Source organism: Megalobrama amblycephala, linkage group LG8 (genome assembly GCF_018812025.1).
Source record: "Megalobrama amblycephala isolate DHTTF-2021 linkage group LG8, ASM1881202v1, whole genome shotgun sequence".
NCBI lineage: Eukaryota > Metazoa > Chordata > Actinopteri > Cypriniformes > Xenocyprididae > Megalobrama > Megalobrama amblycephala.
Window position 1 is genome coordinate 13,725,343 of NC_063051.1, and position 18,189 is coordinate 13,743,531.

At 38.3% G+C, this 18,189-nt stretch overlaps 2 protein-coding genes across 3 annotated transcripts in view; both read left to right on the forward strand.

Moving 5' to 3' along the window:
• The first annotated feature begins 312 nt into the window (after positions 1-312).
• The window catches only part of rad18 (RAD18 E3 ubiquitin protein ligase), a 66,760-nt gene continuing 48,883 nt past the window's right edge, over positions 313-18,189 (forward strand). The window contains exons 1-2 of one of the 2 annotated variants that reach the window (XM_048199534.1): positions 313-427; positions 537-776. In XM_048199534.1, the coding sequence (XP_048055491.1) occupies positions 681-776 (96 nt within the window). In that variant the 5' untranslated portion in view covers positions 313-427; positions 537-680. The remainder of the gene's footprint in view (positions 428-536; positions 777-18,189) is intronic. The other variant, XM_048199536.1, reaches the window with a different exon arrangement.
• On the forward strand, positions 9,558-15,442 carry LOC125273826. The gene is made up of 2 exons (XM_048199537.1): positions 9,558-11,144; positions 15,251-15,442. The coding sequence occupies exons 1-2, from the start codon at positions 10,599-10,601 to the stop codon at positions 15,320-15,322; spliced, it is 618 nt and encodes a 205-aa protein (XP_048055494.1). The 5' UTR covers positions 9,558-10,598; the 3' UTR covers positions 15,323-15,442.

Consider the following 18,189-nt stretch of genomic DNA (forward strand, 5'->3'; position numbering starts at 1 on the left):
TTAAATGTTAAACAAACATACAGCGATAGATGTGTGTGCCATCCTTTGAATGGTCTCTTAAAATAATCCACATTGCTAGCCATAATCATAGTTAGCCCAGCGTTAGGTTACATGATTAGACCTTGACAAAATTCCCCGAACCACCCGAAAGTAATTCATATGTTGTCTAGGAAATATTCAAAACTTAAGTTAATTTACAAAAATAGCTGTCACGGTCCCGCAGAGTCAGTGACTGTACATATTCGGACAGTTCTGAACCTCCATCCATGTTTAATAAATCCCTCCTAAAACATGCTAGCTTACGCTTGTCAACATTGAGTCCAGCGTCTCTTTTTGCCTCCAGCTAAGCCCCGCCCACCAGGAAACGTTGCAATGTTTACAAACTTTTAAGGGGTCCATAGAAATACAGATTTTGAACAACATTAGGGTGAGTAAATGATGACAGAATTTTTATTTTTGGGTGAAATGTTACATCATATAAAGTATTATTAATTGCAATTCTGTATTCTCACCAACACATTTGTCTGTCATTTCAGCATCTCTAATTCAAACCCTTATAAGGACCCACAGGAAGTTGTGATGCTGTCCTAATGCTGCTACCATGGTAACAGCTCCTGTATGCTTGCTTGTGTATTGTGCTAATGCTGGGGCAATCAGTCTGAATTAGTGCAGTTTGGCAGATGGCTCACTGTGCTGTATCCACGTGCAATCAACGGATCGATACAGCACCTCATTACAGAACCCAAAGCAAGAGACAGATCACACACCAGACAAAGGTAAAGCATATTCCAGGGAGGGCCTATATCAATGATGATCAAATACTTTGAGTGGTGGTGGTTTGATTTCAGACAATGGACAGCTTTTCAAAAGAACTTGCTTGTCCATTCTTAAAGCTGAACTTAATGCACTTAACAGTAAGCTCACACTGTTTTTTTTAAGAAAATGTGTGCCAAGAACAGCAGCAGTTACTTGACTTGTACTTCATCATTACATACTGAAGTATTCATTTTTAACTGAATACTTGATCTTGTTCAGTTGGATTTCCAAGAAGAAACTTAATTTAATTTAAAAAGTACATATTTTTGCAGGTCATCACAACTTAAATCCAACAAAGCTTCATGACTGTATAATATATATATGTATATATATATATATATATATATATATATATATATATATATATATATACAGATCATCTTTGGTCTCATGATTATGTTATGTAATGTTATTATGTTTTGGTCTCATGTTACTTGGAAAGCCCCCCCCCCCCAAACTCACACACACACACACACACACACACACACACACACACACACACACACACACACACACACACACACACACACACACATATGTGTTTGTGTGTGTGTATAGGTCAACTCCTAATAAGAAGGAACAGTCCATAAATGTTATACTTAAATGTCCAAAAATTATATAACGAGTGTCTATAGAATTTATAGATTTATTTTATTTAAATGTTGGACCCTTACAAGATGTCTTTACAAGGTATTTACATAATTTTAATAAGTAAAAAGCTTCCATCTAACAGTCTATTTATAATATTTGAGCCTAAATGTGGGGGAAAAATACAGTAAATGTCAATGTAAACCTGAAAGGCAAATTAGCACATTACTGGTCTTGTCAGCATTATAAGTAACTGCTCAGGGGTTTAATTGCAGTGTATTTTAAACCATAAAAGGAAACACTATGTCTGTACTTTGCACCCTTCTGTGTTTCATAGCAGGTAGGCTACCAATTCCCCCTGTCTGCAAAACTGCTTCTAAAAAGTATTTTAGCTGTTCTGAAGGGGCTATCGAGTTTACTTGTCAAAAGCAGTCTGTCTGTATGCTGGTGAAGTCTGGAGACAGCAAGCCTTTAATTCTGTACATTTCTCTCCAAGCGAGAACACAGTCAGCCGTAGACTAACTGTCTGAGCAAGGGCTCTCTGTTCTCTCTGAGTGAGCATCAGGGGCTATAGGGACGTGCTCCGGGAGCAGAGAGAGCACTTTGGACCATACCCATAATCCAGCAGTAATCTGTTCTTAAATGCTAGGCTCTGGCCAAAGGAGATGAGGGGTGACAGAGAGCGATGCACAGCAATAAACAGGAATCAGGCTTTGGAAAAAGTTGACAACCATTGAGCTTCAGAAGGAATGGTTTCTGGTTTTTGCTGACTGAATGTGAAGGTCAGTTAACACAAAAATCATATGAAGGAATGTATGGAGTTAGTTCATGCTAAAATATTTCTATTTTACAAAGCATTTGGAAAATGTTGTCAGCATGGGCTGCAAGCATAATTTTTATTTTAAAGGTTGGGTAGGCATTTTTTTTTTAAATATAAACACTTTTTGTTATACTGGTTGAAACTCTCTTCCCACTGATAGCAATCAATAATAGAAGTGGTCATTAAAACGTACATATATCTTCTGTGGAAGTCTCAGAACCAAAAAATGTTCATCCAATCATTGCATTCGGTCCTGCCTGTCAACACATTTCCATACCTCAGCGCACCCTGTGCAGGCATGTTACGTTATCAGCACGTTCCATAAGACTATGCAATCTCCAAGCACCAAAAACAAACTGTGGCCACCTTTTACAGTTGCCTCTGACCAAAAACAACAAGCTTATGCTGCATTCACAGCATCTTTCAATGCCAAAATGAATCTGCAGCAGTCAAGTCAGCGCTCTGTAAGTTGTTTACGTTCATTATTATTGTAATGTTATTTGCTTTCTTTGAGACATGAGCTAATTTAACGCCACCTTTGCTGTGTTCGATCATGTGTTTTGGAGGAGGCATGGGTTTGGAGAGTGATCTGAAGAGAGGGTGGGATCTCATGCTTTGTAAGCTTGCTATTGCAAGCCTTTCCGAAATTGCCTACCCTACCTTTGACTTTATTCCTCCTTTGAGAAAGAAAACCTAAAATATATTGCGGCTCATGAGATGGATATATATATTTTATTCAGTACTGATATATATATATATAATATATAAAATGTGCAGTGTAAATAAGAATATTTTGCCAGTGTTTTATACTTTTTTTTTTGGAACACAGCTACAGGGTGTTCTGGTATTTTCATATGACAAAGGCACATATATATGGTAAATATGCATTCATTTGTCATAATTCAAAAATGATATTTTGAATGTTTACATTTTTTTTCAAAAAACAATATTTTCCGTGCAGGCCTAAAATATGGCTGGCCAAGAATTTTTGCCAGCCGCATTGGTGATGCTGCCCATGTTCACAAATAAGTACTAGAGGACATTGGATCTTTGCTTTTGCAAATTGTACCTATAAGCAGCTCCAGGGAGCCAAATTACACACTGTTGCAGCTAATGAAAATGCAGAGAAGAGCACACTGTGAGGCTGAATGAGGAAAACAAAACATGTTTGGGGTATTTAATAGATATCATCCTTGTGATTTTTTTTTCCATTGTATCTTTGAAAAAATTTGAAATGCTGCACGTTAACATACCTTACCTTAATTAGTTACAAAACATGGAGTGTGTCCTCATAGTGTACCACTTAAACTAGTGAGTGGATGAAATGGACAAGAGAGTGAAAGCAAGCAAGAGTAAAAGAGTGTGTTTGCATTTAGCCCTGCTATATAGCCTTCAATCGGTGAAGAAAACCTGTAACAGTTGATAATGCAATTGGATGACTCACCTAATGGTTTGTCATATTAAGCTGATCTCTCTGTAGGAGACATTAAAAAGCAAGATTACAGGCAAACGCTGTATTATGTGCTCATTGACCTGACATTTAAGAATTTTACAAGTGAGCCTCAAAAGTCTTTAGCATATGAGTGTAAAGCTGATAATTTCCTGTTGCCCTTTGTCCTTCATATGAACATCACTGAAATTCGTCCCCACGTAATTTGTTTTAACTATCATGATGTGGCATAAAACAGACAAGGACCTGAGTCATACAATTGCTTTGATATTCAAATAATTTCAAATTACTTGTATAATGTAATTTAACATTTATTTGATCATTGTGTGCTTTAGTGTTGGATTTTAACTTGAATTGGGGTACAAATATATAAAATTTGACTTTGTCTTTTTCAACACCAGAATTAAAGACAAAACAGGTGAATTCTGGGTTGAAACTGTCATTTTTTTTGTCTGCCTCACAATACAAATACATCTCTGATAACATGTACTGCTTTCTAAGAATACTAATGAGTTCTACCCGGATTAATGACTCTACAGTTAGTTAGTGAAATAAATGTGGGGGTAAGGTTAGGCAATAGTCTAATTGCTCACTTAACATCCAATTTAAAACTCTGTGTTTAGAGCTCATGCAGAAGCCAGAGATGACTTTGTGCTCTGAATGGACAAGAGAAGAGCTACAGAACTGTAAAGGCCAAACCATCTTCCACAAACATTTATTATTTGCTTTTACAAGAATCTTGCTATATTCTAAAGAAATGCATCCTCTCATTCGCATTCTTCCCAGCATGCATTGGGGAATGAAAAATTAATAGAATTTGACAGTTTTATTTATATTGCTTTTCTTGATTTTGTTGTTATGAATAGTGACTTGATCTTGACACCTTTTGCACGGGAAGTACAGGAAGTCTGTATGAAGAAAAATGAAAAATAAGAAAAAAGAGAAAGCAATCTGTTAGCATTCCCATTCATCTCAATGCGCTTGCTCAGATACTGAAAGACCCCTCAAAATGCATGACTTGAAATCTTCCATCTTTGGTCATAAATTCCTGTGACTAATCTGGAGCCGCAGGTAAACAACTTGACATTTTTAAGTTAAGCCAAGACATATTTAAAATATAATTAATGAAACAAGTTCAGAAAGCTCATGAAAACTGCCACAAATACCTTTCTTTTTTTTTTTTAAATGCACCATTACAAATTTGTTTATTTTATCATTCTCCATATTTGGAATAAATAATCAGGCTTGTATTTCTTTGCAGAAAGTGTTTTGATTTTTATGATTTGGTTTTATTATTTCTGTTGTCTCTAATATGGTTGCTGTGTAGTTTATATTTATCAGCTGCATATCTGTGTACAGTCAAAGCGCCTAAAAGCAGGTGTCAGTAAGCGCTTACATTTCTTCCCAGATCCAACAGGCTGTCTGAGAGCTGTGCTTATATAATCTCCTCACATCCTCACATTTGTATATATGAATTCTGAACAGTTTCAGCGAGGAGATGTTTATATGTTAATGGCAGTGCTGAAGGGTAGATTTGAGACAATGCTAACTTATTTTTGGTTGTTTATAGCAGTGGGTCATGACCCAAAAATGTATTGCAGTCACAGGTTTGTTCTGACAGCAGGGAAAACAATGCTACGCTAACACTATGCAAATAACAGAATGCAACCTAGCAAATAATCGTATATAGTTACGGTAGAAAAATAAATATGCTTATCAACTTTTAAAAGGGAGTTTAAAATGCTTCACACACCTTTTGTTGTTGGCGTCAAGGTCGTTTGTCCAATCAAGCATCGTTCTGGTGCCAATTCAGCTAGCCAAATTGGACAGATGGCAACATGGAATGTTGCTTGACATCCCCTCATTCTCAAAAACTATGAACAAAACTATGGAAGGTAAAAGAAAGTATGACTCAGACTACATTAAATATGGGGTCACATCCATCAAGGATAAACATGAGTCACCACTCCAATGTTAAATCTGAAGCAAAACATTGAGAACCACTGGTTTATAGTATGATAAAAGCATCATGAATTCAAATGATCAGTATTATTGCATCTCCATTGCATTATGTAGCAAATTCAAAATCCTTATCACTGTTCTGCCATAATTTATCACCTGAGATGTGCTGTTTTTATTTGCAATGTAATTATTTTTTTTTATTGATACCATACACATTATGCTATAAAACTTGGTATAATTTGCATTAATGGAATAAAACTTATACAAAAATGCATTTTAGAGTGTCAGAGTCTATTCAGCAAAATATGTTTTGTATATCTGCATTTAGGTAATTTTTCATTCTAGAAGGCACTGCTTTGCTATAACAGAATATTTGGCTGCCTTTTTGATTGAAACCCAAGCTATAGCGGCCACACGGATAAGATTGCTGTGTGACGGCGTGTTTAGTAATTGAACGTCATCCTGTTCCAAACTCGATTGCTGCTTGGAGTGGAACAGCTCTGAATAGTTTAATATCACCTTCTGAGCCCAAGGCAATGAATGTCTGGTTGACAAAGAATCTGGTTAACTTCAACATTGAGCTATTCTCTGTGCGTATGTGTGTGTGTGTGAGAGAGAGAGAGCATCTTTGTATGCAAATAATTGCTTTTGCAGGTAACAACCTGTTTTGTGATCTAATGTCTTTCAGAACCTGAGAAATTTCGTATCCTTATTTGTTTATGCCCATATGTCTCTGTCAGTGTTCACGGGTCTTCTTGTTTGTTTGTTCTGGATCCAAAAGTAGTTAATTAATGAAACCCAGGTGTTTCACTAGCTTCTAATTCTTCTAAAACAAGGAAAACAAATGATATCTCCCACAGAAACAGAAACTAAGTGAGCAAAGAATTATCTTGTCGTCTAAATCCTTCTCTTTCTAAAAGCAGGTCTCTCACTGTGCCAGAGTTAAAGAGATTGAGCACTGAAGATGTATTGGCTTATCCTCAGGTATTTAATCAGTCAGACTAATGAAATGAATTGAGCCAGAGAGAACTGATTGGCTGTGACATTTACAAGTCCCCGGAGAGCATGTGCGTGTGTTTGTGAATTGACCTCCATAATTATTCTTCAACAATCACAGGGCAAGAAATAAAACTGGGACTTTTGCTATTTAAATCATCAGTGTGATTCTATCTATTGCGTTCACTTAAAAGGATAAATGGATTTTCTTTCTCCATGGACCACAAAATAGCTGTTATGAATGAGGCTCTTTTTAATAATAACGAAAAGTGAATGATAACCATGGCCTGACAAACTCAATAAATGACTAAAAACGATCATTTAGGTATCATAAAAGTGTTTCATATGAATTTATTGAATAGTTTGTGCTCAAATTTTGAGAACAATTTGAACAATTTTTTTTTGCCAATTTATGTCATTTTCCTCCTCACTTCAATTGAAGACATCAGGGTCATACCATGATTGGCAGGGCTTTTGCTCTTCCAGATGCTCCACAACTAAGATTGACAGTCATTTATAGATGTAAGTAAACATATAGTTAAAAGCCTCTGTCTTATATGCCTTCATATTTAATGATCCTGAGCCATAGGATAAGAGATGGACAGTCACCCCAGTCAAACATTAACATTGCTTTATATCAGTGCATTGCTGCAATTGTACAAATCGTTATTTTATACAATATACCAGTATCAGATAGGCATGTGTGTATGGATTTTATCCACTGTAAGGAGCTTAAAACTGGGCTAGTGAGAGAAGGACTGGTGCAATTGTCAAAGATTAATGGCTGAGGAATTGCTTCATCAGATAAAATAATATTTTTCCGTTTTGTATATGTCCTTGTGTGTGTGCTTGACGTCATCCGACAGAACTTCCAATTATTATCCTGTCGGATTTGATCAGACCAGTGAATGTGATCAAATCTTGCTGGGTTCAAGCCCTGTGTTTAGAAAGGGAAATATAAATTAAGCTGAGTACACTGAAAAGGAGAGTTCTCCAAAGGTTCCATCTCACTGACTGTTTTGCAAGTAAAAATCGGAGCGAGATTAAGCATGTGTATGCATAATTAGGAACTAATCTGTGCATTAGCGGCACTGCAACTGGGTGTTATTTACCATTGAGTGGGGAAAACAAATGTGCTGCAAAGCTGTTCTATTCTGCATTTACTTTTCTGTTCAAATTTTAAATGTTAACACATTAATGTTAAATAGAATAAAGATTTTTTTCTCTCACATTTATAAATGTATTTAACTCCCAAATCCAATACTATTCAATGCAATTAAGTCTTTGCACATTTAGATACTGTTTTTCTCCCCATTATTCAATTATAATAGCTTTCTACCAAGATTTTATTCAGTCTGCAATTTTCAAGTCATAAGACATATATTTTTTTTTTCATTTGAATTCAAGTCTGAGCTCTGCCTGTGTCATTTCAGAATATTTCATTTTCTTTTTTTTGCATGCAAATTTTCCAGTTTCTTAAAAGAAACACTATGGTACAGGCCTTATGCTTCCTCAACCATTCTTGATTGATGATAGGGAAGGTGTTACTCGGTCAACACAGTGCTTAGCATTCGGGCCAAGGAGCACAAATTTAGTTTCATCACTTTCAAATGCTTCACATTGCTTCTAGATCACTGCAGTACTGTTGGCGTTTCTCATATTTGGCCTTCTTTCAGCCATTCTCCCAAAGAGGCCAACAAATGAAGTGTTGAAAAGATTGTTGTTGGACAGTTTCTGCTGTTTCATCCAAGCTGGTCTTTGGTCACCACTCTTACAATTACCCTACCTGTTTGGTTGTCTAATTTGGTAGAAGAGTCTGATTAAAGGCTGAGTTGTTTTATAAATATTTTATATGTGGACTTCACATAATGCCAAGTAAAGCATGATGGTTTTTCAAACATTGTCCAGATTTATCTGAAAGTTCCAAGTGCAGCTTGGTCTCAATGAAAGCAGCATTGATCTGACCTGATCTGATGCTTTAATTGAGACACCTCACAAAGGCATTGATATCTGATGTGTAATCAACCAATCGAATGTGTACCCTTCTACATAGTGTCTTACGTGGTTGTTATTAGATAGTTCTTTGTGATTTCGTCTAGAAATCTTTCTTTCTTTCTTTCTTTCTTTCTTTCTTTCTTTCTTTCTTTCTTTCTTTCTTTCTTTCTTTCTTTCTTTCTTTCTTTCTTTCTTTCTTTCTTTCTTTCTTTCTTTCTTTTGGGCTTTTCTCAGTATTGCATTTGCATTCGCATTTGCCTTAAACGGAGTGTCAATTTACACTGTGTGACGGAAGTGTTTTTTGCTAGTTTCAGCCGAACGAAGTTATCATTTTCACATCCTGTGCCACATTGTTTAAATAGCAAATGCATTTGCACCCATTTGTGCTCCCATGGGCGTGCTAGTCTGAAAATGAGGTGTGTTCAGGTGCACTGTTGGCGTGTTGCTATTTTGAGGCATCTGAAATAGACTGCGCCATTGACCAACTGAAACCTGGTCTAAAGTCAATGGCGCAATATTTGTTTTGTTATTTAAAGAGCACGTGCTTATTACACACACACAGAGACTCGCAGCTGCACACAAACATGCCAAATATTAAAAAGAAAAGGATTACAATGTAAAAGATTATTATTGTGTGCATAAAGATAAAAACGCTTTGGTGGAATCTGGCTTGTCCCTTAGATGGTCTGCTTGCACGCTTTAACCTCGCACACTAGCAGATCCGTTTCCTCACTATAGAAGCATTCAGTTTTTCCGCTTGCAAATTCTACCATGTAAATAGCAAATCCACCATGGTGTGAGTGCAACTGGCTTTTAAAGGGAATGGGAGATGAGACTGATTGGTTTATTGGACGTTATGCCCAAAACACACCCATTACTCATTAAGAGAATAGGGACAACCCTTTTAGACCATTTTTTTCCGTCGTTGTTACGTCCCGTAGCGTTCTCTCTCTCTCTCTCTCTCTCTCTCTCTCTCCTTCACTGTCACTTGTTACAGGTCCCGTAATTGGATGACGTCGCGGCCAGTCATCGGAGTCTCGCGACATCCCGAGAACCAATGAGACGCTAGTGGGCGCGTATAAAGACCCGGATGCGACACGAGCGCGGGAGAAGCGTTTGCTTTGTTTTGTTTGCTCTCCTGCGTTTGCTGTCGTGTTTTTGCTCTTGTTTAGTTTGATTTGTTTATTGTGTGTTTTCTTCACTTGAAACTGTGTTCATCATGCCCTACTACTGATACTGTGATTATGGCGTGACTCGACTCTTGATTTGTCAGAGTTTGTTCAAGTCCTTCTCCGATACATAGTGATGGGACCAGGTTAGTATGTCACGTGACTTACACCTCGCAACACGTAGAGTAAAGTTGTTTAAACACACTAGTTTAGGAGCGGGTGCCAATTTATGTATTTATGTTTGTTAGTTAGTGTAGATAGCGGTGTTCTACACTGAAGATGTTATTTTCCTTGCTTTCTTTTGATTAGTTTAGAATTTGTTGGGGTTTAGTTAACTTGTTTTGTTTTATTGATTTTTTTTGTTTTAGCACCGCTCTCGTCCCTCGCTTTGTTATCGTTTATTTTACTTTTGTACATAATTTGTAAATAGGTATTTGTTTGTTTTGGATGTATGTTTGGTTCACTGCTTATTGTATCATTGGTGTTTTGTTACATTGAATTATTTTTCCCTTACTAAAAGCAACTACAAATTTAGTTCTTCTCTGCCTGTTTCTTTACTACACACATCACATCTCCTTAATAAATGAGTCCATTCTTTTAACAGCTTTTTAATAGTTAATCTTTTCTCATGTTACGTCTCCATATCCTCTAGACGCCAGGGGGACGTAACATAATTGGGGGCTCGTCCCAAAGCGATGCTGTCTCCTTTGTTAAGGAATAAGGTGTGTGTGGTTACAGGCAGAATTTTGTGTGAATGCAGGTTGAGCAAATTTGGTCTCGTGGCATATGTTGATGAGTTTTGATGGCGTTTAACTTGCAGAGCTTTGTTAATAATCCCTCATTAGAGGTGATTGAGAAGTGCAGAAAAGATGAGTTGTTAATTATAGCTAACCACTTCCAAATTGCGATTCCAAAGCAAACTTTAAAAAAGAAAATTAAAGCTGAATTGATTGACTGCTTAATTGACTCTGGAGTGTTAAGCTTGCCGGTGGTAGACCGAGGGGCAGATCTTGCGGGCATGGAGCAGAATGCTGGGAAGGTAGGTGAAGGTGAGGGCGAGTTAGTCACAGCGGAGGCGGAGGCTACCGTTGGGGCAACTCTTCCACCTTTTGAACCTTTTTCACCAGTCTCTCCCAGGTCAACAGGGGAGGCGCAGTTGAGAGTGCGGATTGAACGGCTCCGTATGGAAGCTCGAGAAAGAGCACAATCCCGCCAAGCAGAACTAGATCTGCGTCTACAGGTGCGCAAGCTCGAAATTGAAGCCGATAAGGAGGTTAAGCTTCGACAGTTGGACATCGAGGCGGCGAAGGCTGCTGCGGTTTCCTCTGTTCCACAGAACTCTTCATCGGTAAGTGACAATTCAGCTAATTCGACTTCAGCCACTTTTGATGTTGGCAAACATATTGCCTTAGTGCCAAGTTTTCGTGAAACGGAAGTGGATAGCTATTTTAACGCTTTCGAAAGAATTGCAACTTCTTTGGGTTGGCCAAAAGAGGTATGGTCATTGTTGTTGCAATGTAAATTAGCTGGGAAAGCTTTAGAAGTTTATTCAACCTTGTCTTTAGAAGACAGTCTTAAGTATGAGGTGGTTAAGCTAGCTGTACTTAAAGCTTATGAATTAGTCCCAGAGGCCTATAGGCAGCAATTTCGTACTCGTAGAAAAAACGCCAGTCAAACGTACGTCGAATTTGCCCGAGACAAGGGAATCCTTTTTGATAGGTGGTGCGCTTCTAGTAAGGTGGATGATTTCACATCGCTTAGAGAGCTTATGCTACTAGAAGATTTTAAACAGTGTCTTCCAGAGAGAATGGTGCTGTATTTGAATGAACAGAAAGTAACAACTTTATCTCAGGCAGCAGTGTTAGCGGATGAGTTTGTGCTCACACACCGAAATGTTTTTCAGCCAGCAAGCATTGAAAAGTCCTTTTTTAGGGTGCCGACGAAAGTTCAGCAACCCAAGTTAAATGGCGAGAAGCCCAAAGAAATGCGGGAGTGTTTTTACTGTCATAAGAAGGGACATGTTATAGCGGATTGTTTGACTCTGAAGCGTAAGCAGCAGACCCAAACAAAAGAGGTTGCATTTGTGAATGCCATTGATCCGGGTGCACATCTTGAACAGATTCAAGGTGAGGTTGACAGTGTTTATGTACCATTTCTTTCTAAAGGTTACGTATCATTATCAGGTAAGGAGGAAGATCAGGTAGAAGTGCGGGTGTTAAGAGACACGGGCGCTGCCCAGTCATTTGTGTGTGCAGATGTTTTGCCTTTTTCAGATCAGACATCAGTTGGATCTAATAGACTCGTACAGAGTTTCAGCATGGAGGTCATGAGAGTCCCGGTTCATCGTATCCATCTGCAGACAGACTTGGTGTCCGGTTTTGTGGAGGTAGGAGTACGCCCTGCTTTACCAGTGAAAGGGGTATCCTTCATTTTGGGTAACGATTTGGCCGGAGGGAAGGTGGTACCTTCACTTGAGGTAGTTGATACTCTGACAGAGCATAGCTCTGATGATTTGGCACAGAAATATCCAAGTGCATTTACTGCTTGCGTCATCACACGTGCTCAATCAAAGAAAGATGGTGGTGTGTCTTTATTTGACTCTTTCTTATGTGCAGATCAAGAGGCTGAGGGAAGTCTTGCAGATGAGTCTCATGTCAGTGATCAGGGGAATGAGGTTGTCGTAAGCGACCCATTAATATTGACGGTAACTCGTGAAAAGCTAATTGAAGCTCAGAAGAATGATATTTCACTTGTGAAATGTTTTAAACTGGCTGAGAAACCTGCACTTAACAATGTCTCATTTTTAGGTGAGAGATGGACTGCTGGTGCGGAAGTGGCATAAAAATAATGCTGTCGAGGATGAGTGGAACGTTGTTTATCAGGTGGTGGTTCCTTCCATTTTTCGTCAACAGGTATTGTCGTTGGCGCACGATCATCTGCTCTCCGGACACTTAGGGGTGACGAAAACATACAATCGTGTTTTACAGCATTTCTTTTGGTACGGTTTGAAGCGTGACGTTGTAAAGTACTGCAAGACTTGTCATGTTTGCCAGTATGCTGGAAAGCCAAACCAGGTGATTCCACCAGCCCCTTTAATTCCAATTCCCGTCATAGGCGAACCTTTTGAACATGTGATTGTGGATTGTGTTGGTCCTTTGCCAAAGACCAAATCTGGTAATCAGTTTTTATTGACTATTATGTGTTCAGCTACCAGATACCCGGAAGCAATTCCACTACGCAAAATCACATCCCGAGCAGTCGTTAAAGTTTTAACAAAGTTTTTTACCACATTTGGTTTACCAAGAATTGTCCAGACTGATCAGGGGACTAATTTTCTGTCTAAGTTGTGTGCTCAAGTTTTTAAGTCACTCAATATTACACATCGCATAGCCAGTGCCTATCACCCAGAAAGTCAGGGGTCCTTGGAGAGGTTCCATCAGACTTTAAAAGCAATGCTTAGGAAATACTGCCTCGAGACAGGGTCCGAGTGGGATGAAGGTGTTCCCTTGCTTTTATTTTCAATTCGTGAAACAGTGCAGGAGTCCCTCAAGTTCAGCCCATCAGAGCTGGTCTTTGGCCATACTGTTAGAGGACCATTGAAAGTCCTAAAAGAGAGGATGTTAGGCATTGAGGACTCTAAGAAAACAAACGTGTTAGACTATGTTAGCAAATTCCGTGATCAACTTCAGAAATCATGTATGCTGGCTCGTGAGACATTGGCTAAAGCTCAAGGCAAGATGAAAATGTGGTATGATAAATCTGCTGTCAACAGATCTTTTGCAGTTGGCGATCAGGTGCTGGTTCTACTTCCCGTTCCAGGGTCTGCATTAACTGCACGGTTTTCAGGGCCTTATGAGATCTTGGAGAAGAGAGGAGAGACAGATTATGTATTGCGTACACCAGATAGGAGACGTCAGAAACGGGTATGTCATATCAATATGTTAAAAGCTTACCATACCAGAGATGACAGGGAGTCACCTAAGGAGAAGGAAGACGATTGTGTCCGTCCAGTAGGTGTGGCATGTGACAAGAGCTCATTTGCTGACGATCAAGACAATGCGGAAGGCTTATTGGAGTTAGATACCCCATTGTTATCTGCTAGATTGTCTAATTCTGAAACCCTAGCCAATCTGTCAAGTTTCTTGGCACATCTTAATACCGATCAGAGGGATGATATCATTAAACTCCTTAGCAATTTTTCTTCTATACTGGGGGACACTCCTACACTAACCAATGTTTTACAGCATGATATCAATGTAGGGGAGGCCCAGCCGATTAAGCAGCATCCTTATAGAGTTAACTTTATTAAAAGAGCTGCAATGAAGAAGGAAACTCAGTATCTATTAGAGAAAGGTTTAGCCAGTCCTAGTCTTAGTGCATGGAGTTCGCCATGTCTTTTGGTACAAAAGTCAGATGGTACCGCACGCTTTTGTACAGACTACCGACGTGTCAATGCTGTAACTGTCCCTGATTGTTTCCCGATGCCACGGATAGAGGACTGTGTTGACAGCGTTGGTTCCGCCAAATTTGTGAGTAAGCTGGATTTGCTCAAGGGATATTGGCAAGTTCCATTAACGCCCAGAGCATCTGAAATTTCAGCTTTTGTAACACCAGATTGTTTTCTTCAGTACAGGGTTATGGCGTTCGGCCTGCGAAATGCCGCAGCCACTTTTCAGAGACTGGTTAATTTGGTTCTTGCTGATGTCCCGAATTGTAACGCTTATCTTGATGATATTGTGGTTTATTCACAGAGTTGGAGTGAGCATGTATCTCTTTTAGAGACTGTGTTCAAGCATTTGCAGGAGGCTTCATTGACTTTGAATTTCTCCAAGTGTGAAATCGGTAAGGCTACAGTGACTTACCTTGGTAAGCAGGTGGGGTATGGTCAAGTACGTCCGGTGATGGCCAAAATTTCAGCGATAAATGACTTTCCAGTACCTAAGACCCGACGTGAGCTACGTAGATTCCTGGGCATGGCCGGTTTCTATCGGTGTTTTTGTCGCAATTTCTCCTCCGTTGCTGCACCATTAACTACTTTACTCAGTCCTTCAGAACATTTTGTCTGGTCAACTGATTGGTCAAACAGCATTTGAAAATATTAAAGTGTTGCTGTGTAGTAAGCCTGTTCTGTCTGCTCCAAATTTCTCCTTGGCGTTCAAACTGGAGGTGGATGCGAGTGATTTAGGAGCTGGTGCCGTACTCATACAAGAGGATAAGGATGGAATCGATCACCCGGTCTGTTATTTCTCTAAGAAGTTTAATAGAAGTCAACGGAACTATTCAACGATAGAGAAGGAGGCTTTGGCTTTGCTGTTGGCAATCCAACACTTCGAGGTTTACGTTGGTTCTTCTGTATTTCCTGTGACTGTTTATACAGACCACAACCCTTTAACTTTTATTTCACGTATGCGTAACCAGAACCAAAGGTTGATGAGGTGGTCCCTTATTTTTCAGAACTACAATCTTGAGATCCGGTACAAGAAGGGTACAGATAATGTCGTGGCAGACGCTCTGTCTCGGGTCTAAGGAAGAGTACCTACTGGTATAGGTTGGTTCTATCAAACATGTGTATGTTTGTTTTTTAAGGGTGGGGGTGTTACGTCCCGTAGCGTTCTCTCTCTCTCTCTCTCTCTCTCTCTCTCTCTCTTCACTGTCACTTGTTACAGGTCCCGTAATTGGATGACGTCGCGGCCAGTCATCGGAGTCTCGCGACATCCCGAGAACCAATGAGACGCTAGTGGGCGCGTATAAAGACCCGGATGCGACACGAGCGCGGGAGAAGCGTTTGCTTTGTTTTGTTTGCTCTCCTGCGTTTGCTGTCGTGTTTTTGCTCTTGTTTAGTTTGATTTGTTTATTGTGTGTTTTCTTCACTTGAAACTGTGTTCATCATGCCCTACTACTGATACTGTGATTATGGCGTGACTCGACTCTTGATTTGTCAGAGTTTGTTCAAGTCCTTCTCCGATACATAGTGATGGGACCAGGTTAGTATGTCACGTGACTTACACCTCGCAACACGTAGAGTAAAGTTGTTTAAACACACTAGTTTAGGAGCGGGTGCCAATTTATGTATTTATGTTTGTTAGTTAGTGTAGATAGCGGTGTTCTACACTGAAGATGTTATTTTCCTTGCTTTCTTTTGATTAGTTTAGAATTTGTTGGGGTTTAGTTAACTTGTTTTGTTTTATTGATTTTTTTTGTTTTAGCACCGCTCTCGTCCCTCGCTTTGTTATCGTTTATTTTACTTTTGTACATAATTTGTAAATAGGTATTTGTTTGTTTTGGATGTATGTTTGGTTCACTGCTTATTGTATCATTGGTGTTTTGTTACATTGAATTATTTTTCCCTTACTAAAAGCAACTACAAATTTAGTTCTTCTCTGCCTGTTTCTTTACTACACACATCACATCTCCTTAATAAATGAGTCCATTCTTTTAACAGCTTTTTAATAGTTAATCTTTTCTCATGTTACGTCTCCATATCCTCTAGACGCCAGGGGGACGTAACAGTGAATAAAACCATTAACAACCTTTTTGATTTAACTGGAATTTGATATTAATTCCTAAGGCAAATAACCCTTGTAAACCTTTTCTCTTTAAATTCTCTTTCACAGTTTTAAATGCCCTTTGTTTTTTCATCATGAATATAACCTAGGGTCCCTGAATGTGTCTGTGAATTTCAGCTCAAAATACGCCACTGCAGATTTAAATTTTAAATTAATTTTTTTAACTGCTCTATTTTGGGGCATCATTAACTATGCACTGATTTTTTCAGCGCGCTGCCCCTTTAAGAGATGCGCTCCCTCTGCCCCACCAGCTCTCGACTATATATACATCGCATAATCAAAGTTCACACAGCTAATATAACCCTCAAATGGATCTTTACAAGATGTTCATCATGCATGCTGTATGCATGCTTCGAATTATGTGAGTAAAGTATTTATTTAGATGGTTACGTTTGATTCTGTGTGAGTTTGAGGCTATGCTCTGTGGCTAAAGCTAACATTTACACACTGTTGGAGAGATTTATAAAGAATGAAGTTATGTTTATGCATTATACAGACTGCACGTGTTTAAAAATGAAATATAGCGACGGCTCTCTTGTCTCCGTGAATACAGTAAGAAACGATGGTAACTTTATCCACATTTAACTGTACATTAGCAACATGCTAATGAAACATTTAGAAAGACAATTTACAAATATCACTAAAAATATCATGATATCATGGATCATGTCAGTTATTATTGCTCCATCTGCCATTTTTCGCTGTTGTTCTTGCTTGCTTACCTTGTCTGTGCACAGATCCAGCCGTTAATACTGCCTTTCCTTGTCTCATGCGTCGAATGGGCTGGCATTATGCAAATATTGGGGTCATACATATTAATGATCCCGACTGTTACGTAACAGTCGGTGTTATGTTGAGATCCGAGTGTTTTCCGGAAGTCTTTTAAACAAATGAGATTTACATAAGAAGGAGGAAACAATGGGGTTTGAAACTCAATGTATGTCATTTCCATGTACTGAACTCTTGTTATTTAACTATGCCGAGGTAAATTCAAATTCTGATTCTAGGGCACCTTTAAAAAAGACACCCGAAACACAATGTCTTCAGTGGCGCTGCAGTAGCTATTAAGGCTTGCAGACCTGGCTTTTAACACGATTGATGCGGGTTCAAATCCACCTTTTGCCAAGCTCACATTTATTTTCAATAAAAATGAATGTCCTGTTACTTGTATGTCCTAAAAGTGGAAATAAACTGTGAATGAGTGTTTAATAATATTAAAAGTGTTTATTGGGTAGGGTTAGGGAAAGGTGAAGAGAGGGTTTTTATTCTCCCAGTAAGGCAAAAATCCATTTAATAATTTTAATAAATTTAAACATTTTACACTCTATGATACGGAAGAGGATTAGGGCCAAGCAATAATAAAAAATTAAACCATCTCAAGATTAAAGTTGTTACATTTCGAGAAAAAAATAATTACATTTCGAGAAAAAAGTCTAAATAAAATATTGAGAATAAACTCATTAAATTACGAGAAAAAACTCGTTAAATTTCAAGAAAAAAGTCGAGATAAAATGTTGAGAATAAAGTCATTAAATTACGAGAAAAAAGTTGTTAAATTATGAGAACAAATTTGTTCAATTATGAGAAAAATGTCGTTAAATTTCGAGAAAAAAGTCGAGATAAAATGTTGAGAATAAACTCATTAAATTATGAGAATAAAGTTATTAAATTACGAGAAAAAAGTCGTTAAATTATGAGAACAAATTCGTAATTTAACGAATTTGTTCTCGTAATTTAACGACTTTTTTTTTCATAATTTAACAAATTTGTTACAGCATTATTTAATAATTTTGTGGTCATAGCAGCTAATTTAAATTAGGTAGTCAA